At 64.9% G+C, this 7,617-nt stretch overlaps 2 protein-coding genes across 3 annotated transcripts; one reads left to right on the top strand and one right to left on the bottom strand.

Moving 5' to 3' along the window:
• Positions 1 to 4,836, bottom strand: CLIC3 (chloride intracellular channel 3). Of its 2 annotated transcripts, none has more exons than XM_058693459.1 (6): positions 4,740 to 4,836; positions 3,832 to 3,941; positions 3,623 to 3,748; positions 3,369 to 3,475; positions 3,111 to 3,286; positions 1 to 3,032 (listed from the first exon to the last, which is right to left on the bottom strand). In XM_058693459.1, exons 1-6 carry the CDS (start codon positions 4,773 to 4,775, stop codon positions 2,874 to 2,876), a joined length of 714 nt encoding a protein of 237 aa, XP_058549442.1. In that variant the 5' UTR covers positions 4,776 to 4,836; the 3' UTR covers positions 1 to 2,873. The 2 variants fall into 2 exon arrangements, with proteins under 2 accessions (XP_058549442.1, XP_058549443.1); XM_058693460.1 differs by having other exon boundaries at positions 3,111 to 3,252.
• On the top strand, positions 593 to 2,147 carry PAXX (PAXX non-homologous end joining factor). The gene is made up of 7 exons (XM_058693461.1): positions 593 to 726; positions 811 to 871; positions 1,128 to 1,177; positions 1,258 to 1,448; positions 1,527 to 1,595; positions 1,766 to 1,850; positions 1,951 to 2,147. The coding sequence occupies exons 1-7, from the start codon at positions 599 to 601 to the stop codon at positions 1,988 to 1,990; spliced, it is 624 nt and encodes a 207-aa protein (XP_058549444.1). The 5' UTR covers positions 593 to 598; the 3' UTR covers positions 1,991 to 2,147.
• Positions 4,837 to 7,617: the final 2,781 nt, after the last annotated feature.

Below are 7,617 nucleotides of genomic sequence, written 5' to 3'. Positions count from 1 at the left end.
GAGTTTCATGTTTCGTTTATTATCTGTCCAATCCATTAAATCTCACAAGCTCCAGGCGACCAGAGACCTTGTCTGTTAAGCAAAGTGCTTAAGGCTAGGACAACGGGAGGCACAAAGGAGGGGATGGATGGATGAGTGCCAGGAGCCTCGTGCGCTGGCCGCCACGCTTAATTCATGGTCGTATTCCGACCTGCTGCGGTTCGGCGTTAGGAAAGTTTGCGCGTCTAAAGACCACGTGAGATAGTATCTCGGGAAGGGCGACAGCAGGTGCGGAAGGCAGGACGAGGCCGCTGGGACCAGCAGGGGGCGAAGCGGCGGGGGAGGGAACCGCGGTCTCCGCGCGCCGTAGGCGCGCAGGCCTCCGCGCGGACGCGGGAACCGCACCCGGAACAGGCCCGCCCGGGGGACCCCGCCCGCCGGAGACCGAGCCCCGCCCCTCCAGCCCGCCCCCAGGCCCCGCCGCCGGCGCGAAGGGCCTGGGTCTTCGGGGCGGGACCTGGGCCGTAAGCCCCGCCCCCGGCTTCGGAGCCGTCCTCCCGCGCAGGCGCCTTGGGGCCCGCAGCCTCCCGGGTGGTGTCCCTGCCGCGGCCGCGGTGCTATGGTGCCGCCGCCGCCTCTGTCGCCGCCTCTCTGCACGCTGCCGCCGGGGCCCGGGCCCCCGCGCTTCGTGTGCTATTGCGAGGGGGAGGGAAGCGAGGACGGAGGCCGCGGCGGCTTCAACCTCTAGTAAGTGGCTGGCGAGGAGCGCGGGGCGCTGGGGGCGCCGACAGTTCTGCGGGCCGTTCCGCCTGACAGCCCCTCCCCCCACAGTGTGACGGACGCCGCGGAACTCTGGAGCACCTGCTTCACGGCGGACAGCCTGGAGGCCCTCGTGGGTATCGGGGCTCCCGGGCAGGCCTGGAAGCCCCCGGCACTCCGTACCTGCAGTGCGGACCACCTCTGGGATCGCAGGGGGCGGTCTGGGATCCCGCGGTAGGGGTGGGTTGGGGGGGGTCTGGACACCCTTCCCCCAGCTTTGTAACTGTAGCCCTAAGATTGGCGCGGGGTCCTGGGTGGCCCTCCGTCAGGCAGCTTTGGGGTGGTTCCAGAGTCTTGGGCAGCTGGTGACCAGCCCCTGTGCCCTGCAGAAAGCCCGTTTGGGCCTGAGTGCGGCTGAGGAGATCACCCCCCGGTTCAGGTGAGTCCCTGAGCGGGGAAGGAAGGGTGGGTGTGGAGCTGGGGGTCTGGACACCGCACTCAGCACATCTCCTTTCCTAGGGCAGCCTGTGAGCAGCAAGCTGTGACTTTCGCCCTGCGGGAGGATGGAGCATCCCTAACCCTTTCCGGGGGGCCCTGGGCCCTGGATTTTGAGCTCTCCAAGGTGCCGGGCCCAGAGGCAGCCTCCAGGTTGCAGGCACTGACACTGGGTCTGGCAGAGCAAGTGTGCAACTTGAAGAGGCAGCTGGCAGGTGGGGTGGGGAGCAGGTACCCCGAATCTTCACTAGGGTCCCCCTGCTCGTGCCTCCATTCCTGGCTTTCTTCCCCAGGCCTGCAGGTGGCAGCCGCCAGCCCCAAAAAGAGCCCTTGTCTGGCAGGGCCTCAGTTCTTCTTACCAGGTAAGGCCTGTCACCTGGGACTTAGGTGGGGGCTGTGCTCCTCCTCCCTCTGTGACTCCCCTTCCCCAGAACAAGAGTCGGGCCCCAAAGACAGCATGTGCACGGAGAGGGGGCTGTGGCTCTGGAATTCTACCGACTCAGGAAGCCCCGTCCCGTCCTGTTGCCCTCAGACCCCGACCCTCAGAGAGGTGGCCCTGGACTTGGGGTCAGGAGGCGGTGTCCGGGAGAGTCCCTCATCAACCCTGGCTTCAAGAGGTACTCACCCCCTGCCCCTCCCTCCTGTGTCCCTGGCCAAGCCCTGGACCCCTGCCCCTCCCTCCGTAAAACCATAGTGTCTCTTCCTCTTCTCTCCCAGTAAGAAACCAGCCAGTGGTGTAGACTTTGACAGCCCCTGAAGGCGCAGCACAAAGTGTGACACTGCCAGGAGTCTGCTCATGCGGTGGGGACAGCCCCTGAGACCCCACAGCCCGTCCTGCTGCCAGAGGGGAACAAACCTGCTCCTCGGACCCCTTCCCCCTTAAATAAATGGCTTCCTCAGGTGGAGGAAACAGCCATGCTCTGGCTCCTGGGGTCTGGCCGGGGGAGAGGGATCAGGGGTCTCCCTGGGCCTGCGATCTGGCTCCGGCCGCAGTGTGTAAGCAGATGGGCCAGCTTCCACACCGCCTAGGGGGTGGGGGTGGGGGTGGGGGGAGCACCACTCTCTCCAGGCTCACCCAGCTGCCCCTGCCCGGTTCATGAAGGAGCAGAGAGGGACTGGAAGGCAGGTCAGGGCTCCTCAAGGTTGGAACTTGTTGCCGGCCCCTCCACTCCACACACTTCACTCTTCCAGACCTCACCTAACAGGCACAGCCACCGGTGTGCCACACCGCGGAAGGTCGTGTGGAAGCTGGAGGGTGGTGGCCTGCCGCCTGGGGAAGGGCTGAGGAATGTGGGCCGGCCCCACCCACCGACCTGGAGCCTCTAGGTGCCCAGTGTGGGCTCTGGTCCCCACCCTTCTTGGCCATCCTGCAGCTCCACCCTGGCCTGACTGGTTTGGGAGCCCAATCTAGTCCCGGCCCCACCCCCGACAGGGTGAGTGGAGCAGAGCCACCCACTGGGTTCTCTGCCCATCATTCCAGGCTGTTGTGGGGACGGAGTGTTCCATGGTGGGGGTTTTGGGGGTGGCAGAAGTCAAGGGCCCTCTGGTCCCTCGGATGTCCGGGCATGCTTGCTGGGGCAGAGATGCGTTTATGGGGCTGTAGAAGAGGGGGCAGGGGGTGGCGGTAGAGGGGGCGGCGGCTAGCGGGGGCGCACCGCCGTCCGGTAAGCCGCTAGGATCTCCGCGCTGTGTGGACACGTGTACTTGAACTCCTTCACCTGCAGCGCGCCGTCCAGGTAGCGGCGGACGCCGCGCAGCTCGGCGGGTATGGGCGCCCCGCGGAAGTGCGCGCACACCGTCTGTGGGCGAGGGGCGTGGCGCGGTCAGGGCCTTGTGGGAGGCGCCCCCCGCGCTCCGCGCCCCGGCCCGGCACTCACGTCCACGATGTGCAACTTGGGCAGCAGCCTACAGTCAGCCAGCGTGAGCTGGTCGCCGTCCAGGAAGCGGCGGCGCGACTCGCCAAGCTGCGGTTCCCGCACCAGCTCGTGCTCCAGCGGCGCGCGCAGGTAGCTGTCCAGCCTGGTGAGGGCGCGCAGCAGCAGCTGGTACAGGGCTGGGGGGGTGGGGGGGGGGCGCGGTGAGGCCCGGCCTGGGCCAGCTCCCCCCACCCTCGGCGCGCTCCTGACCCTCCTCACCATCGTCCTGCGTGGGCACTGGGTTCTTGATGAAGGCGGAGAACCTGTGAAAGACGTCGTTGCCCGCCGTGGCGGACTCCCGGTAGCGGGGCGCCAGGCTGGGGAATCTGCGGGGAAGTAGGGGATCTGTGGTCAGACCCTTGAGCCAGGCCCTCTTCCCTGAGGGGACCCTCAGCATCCTTCCCGGGCTCTGTCCTGGGAGCACCCTCCCTGGGCGCCTCATCATCGCCCCTCCTGCCAGGCCGGGCCCTCACTCGGGGGGCCCCAGCGTCTCCTCCAGAAACTCCTCGATCTGCAGTGTGTCCGTTTTGGTGTCGCCATCGTGGAGAAGGATGGGCAGCTGCGAGCCGGGAGCGAAGTCCTTAAGCACATCCGGGGACCTGTGGGCATGAGGCAGGTGGGGAGGCTGCTGGTCAGAAGGGCCAGGGACCAGGCAGCGGTCCCGTGGGGGCAAGGGGCTCACCTGCGGATGTCCACGGTGGTGAGGGTGAAGGGCACGCCCTTGAGGAGCAGGACCATGAAGAGCCGCTGACAGGAAGGGCAGTGTCCCACGCTCTCACCGTCCTCGCTTGCCTGGGGCGCGTGGAGTAGAGGGTGCCAGGGAAGAGAGCAGACCTAAGAATCCCACCAAAGGGGACCCTGCCTCCCAGGGCCAAGAGCCTGGAAGATCCCGGGCTCCAGCTTGGTTGGGTATGACCTCGACACGCGAGAGCCCTTGGCGTGGTCCCTGGGAGCTGGGGAGGGGCACAGGGACATGGGGTTGGGACCCTAGCTCTGGAGCCTGGCCCCTTGACCCTTATCCTCAGAGCCTGGGCAGAGGCCAGGCTGCTGGTCTCCAGGCCCCACAGGCGGGTCACAGGGTGGGGTGGGCCGAGTGAGCTGTTTTCTGAGTGATTCACCCTGCCGGACTGGACACTGGGTGCCAGCACACTCATTGTCCCACCTCCCACAGTGGGGAGGAGGCCAGGGCCTCGCAGCCCTGCACGGGGACCCCAGATCTGGGCAGTGATGTGACCGCCCACGGGGCTGCCTGGCCCAGCCCCCACCTGCCTCACTGACCTCAAGCTCCACGTAGGCCTTGGCCTCCAGCTGTCTGATTGTCGCGTCCCCACCGAGGGGCTTTTCCCCCAGGAGGGCTGGGCTGGGTCCAGGAGCCAGGGTTGGGAGTCAGCACCCCACGCCCTTGGGGACAGCTCACTGGGCCCTCCCCCTGTCCTGCTCCCTCTTTGCTCAGCCTCTGCATGGCTGCCCGAGCCCACCACAGAGGAAGGGACACAGATGCTGCCTTGGAGACCCACCGCCCGCCCTAGAGAGCCCCGGAGCCCCGCACGGCACACTCCTCCCCAGACCTCCCTCCCAGCCCAGCGGCACCTTAACGAACAGCTGGAGCTTAGCCGTCTCTGCCATGGCGGGGAGCTGCGGTGGCCGAGGCAGGGTGGGGATCTGGAGAGCCCTTTAAGGCTCCCGGGGTGCCCCGCCCTCCCGGGCCCAGGGCCCGCCCTGACAAGCCACCTACGCAGGTGGACGAGGCTGTCGGGGCTGTCGGGGCACCGTGTCCAAGCATGAGGGTGTGACTGTGGGGGCACTGCGTGCTCGGGGCTGGCGGGGCTGGGGACCTGAGCACCCCAGGGTGGGTGTGGGATGGGGGCGGAGAATGGTGGATGTGGAGGCGGGGAGAGAAGGGTGCCAGCCTGGGGAGAAGGCAGCTCTAGATCGGGATCTGCCACCGACCCCCCAGCCCTGCAGTGCACACCCCGTTATCTGTCGGGGGTCCCCAGCCCAGAAAGCCGGGGGGTGGGGAGGAGAAATGAACAGCCTGGCCCCAGCCTCAGTTTCCCTAGCTGCCTACCAGGGCGTTACCAGAGCGTTAAGCCTCCTCCTTGGAAGGGACGCCCGGGACACCACTGTGCTCCGTCTGGCAGAGCCCCGCCCCCAGGCCCGCCCACATTCCAGAACCGCTGCCCGCCCGCTCAGGTAGCTCTTCTCCGCCAACCCCGCACCCCTGCCCTTCGCAATCGGTTCCACGCAGGCTTCTTTCCTTCTCAATCTTTAAAAAGAAGCACCAGGAGAAGGGTTGGAAGCCGCAACCTCCTGACCCGTGCCGCCGCCTGCCCCGCCCTTGGCTGGAACAGAAAAACTAGGGGACGTTGTGCATACAGCCCCCCCCCCCCCGCCCCCGACCTGCACCGCCCCCGTCAGGGTGGCCGGCGCCCCCAGGGCCTCCTCCCCCAGGGCCTCCTCCAGCCGGCCGGCCCCTTCTGGGACCCCACGCCGTCCAGGACCCCCGGACGCAGCCCGGGTGCGGGCCTGGCACTGGGGTTGGGCCCTGGCTCCCCGCCGGGGCTGGGCTTCCAGTCCAAGCACCGGTGTTTCAGCTGCTCCTCCGCGTGGTGGGGGTGGGGGCAGGGCTGGGCCTGCTCACTTCCTGCCTCGATGCCGCACAAAGGCCCCCCACACCTGCACCCGTTCGCCAGATGTCCCGTGCGGATTTCCGCGCCTGTGAAAATACCCTCACACGTCCGTAGGACAAACGGTGAGCTGGACGAAGGACCTGGCGGTGCAGAAACAAGGAAACACACGCACCCCAGCGGGAAGTGGGGGGAGGCGTGAAACTTCACGCTGCTGTGAAGAAGCACACATCCGCGGCTGCAGTGAGCAGAAACGCAGTAACCATGTTCTCGGCGTTGCTCCAGATGCCCTGTCGGCCGGCAAAATGGGGCATCAGCCCATAGGTGTCCTGGTACACACGAGGGACGTGTAGACAGATCTGGGCCGTCCCCCTGATGCAAGCCTTTCCGTGGGAGAGTCCTGGTTTGCTCACAGAGGACAGAGGGGGGGGCCCGGAGGTTGGGTGGTTTTACGGCTGAACTGGCCCCGGGTCACGGTGGCAGTCCTAGCCCCCAGCACCTCAGAATGTGACCTGACTAGGAGACAGACTTTTTGCAGAGATCAAAGTAAAATAAGGTCATCGGGGGGGGGGGGGGGGGTCCTACCGCAATACGACTGTCCTTGTGCACGGGAGAGATTTGGACACAGACCCACATGGACGGGGCGCCACACGAACGAAGGTGGAGGCAGAGGGCAGGGCCATGCATCTCCAAGCCGAGGAACACGGAGCCTTGCTGGAAAACCACCGGCAGCTGGGGGGCGGCTCCGGGGAGCTGGGGCCAGACCCTCGCCCACAGCCGAAGGAGCCAGCCCTGCCCGCACGGTGATCTTGGACTTCCGGCCTCCAGGCTGTGGGGGGATAGATCTCTGTGGCTTCCAGCGGTGATCCACGGCTCTAGCAAAGACCAGTGAGAGAAGAGCCCCGCAAACTGAAAAGCACTACATAGCAGTCACTCCGAGTCTGTGCCCTGAGCTTTTGGAAAAAGCCACGAGGATGTCCTCCGACTTTTGAATTTTCTACCATGATTTCCTAGTAAATGTTTTTAAATAAATGAGACCAGAAGCTCACGGTCACCAACCCTAAGTGACCCATGACCTACTGGGCGTTGAATAAACCTCCCTGACAGTGCCCCAGCCACATCCACAGAGCAGCCCCTGGAGGGGCCTGGGGGCCTGCTGTCCTTGTCTTTTCACGTCCTTCTCTTCCTTCCTGGGGACGGTTCTTGGCCCACAGTCCCAGGACGTGACACATTAGAAACATTCCTCTCCTGAGCCCTGTCTGTGGGCCCTTCCTGGTGACATTTTAACAGACTTGTCGGGGACACTATGGGGGGGGGGGGAGGACTGGGGGACACTGGGATCTGAGCAGGAGCTCTGCCCCCTGAGAGAGCCAAGGAGCAGTGGGCACAGCCAGAGTCCAGATGGGGGTTCCAAAACCCATTTCCCCCCAAAGAAATGGGGCTCCTTGGAAAATTGCTGAATCCAGACATCGGTCAGGGAGGTAATAAGCAGGCCTGGAAATTGTAACAGAAAAGTGTTCCAAAAAATGTCCAGGGCAAGTCAAAAGGACATAGAAGCCACCACGAAGGGGGTCCCACCGGCCACATCTGGGGCAGTTTGAGCATAAAAAAGATGGCAATAGGATTGTACACTGATAAATGGCTAAAACAGTAAATACTATGTACATTTAAAATATTAGTGGGGCACCTGGGTGGCTCAGTCAGTTGAGTGTCCGACTCTTGAGTTTGGCTCTAGTCATGATGTTCGAGCTCTGTTGTCGGGCTCTGTGCTCACAGCATGGAGCCTGCTTGGGAGTCTCTCTCTCCCTCTCTCTCTCCTTCTGTCCCTCTCCTGTGTGACT

This window comes from Neofelis nebulosa, chromosome 12, assembly GCF_028018385.1.
Source record: "Neofelis nebulosa isolate mNeoNeb1 chromosome 12, mNeoNeb1.pri, whole genome shotgun sequence".
Classification (NCBI taxonomy): Eukaryota; Metazoa; Chordata; class Mammalia; order Carnivora; family Felidae; genus Neofelis; species Neofelis nebulosa.
The sequence above is the reverse complement of the archived record's forward strand: the minus strand, read 5'-3'. Positions and strand labels throughout refer to the sequence as shown.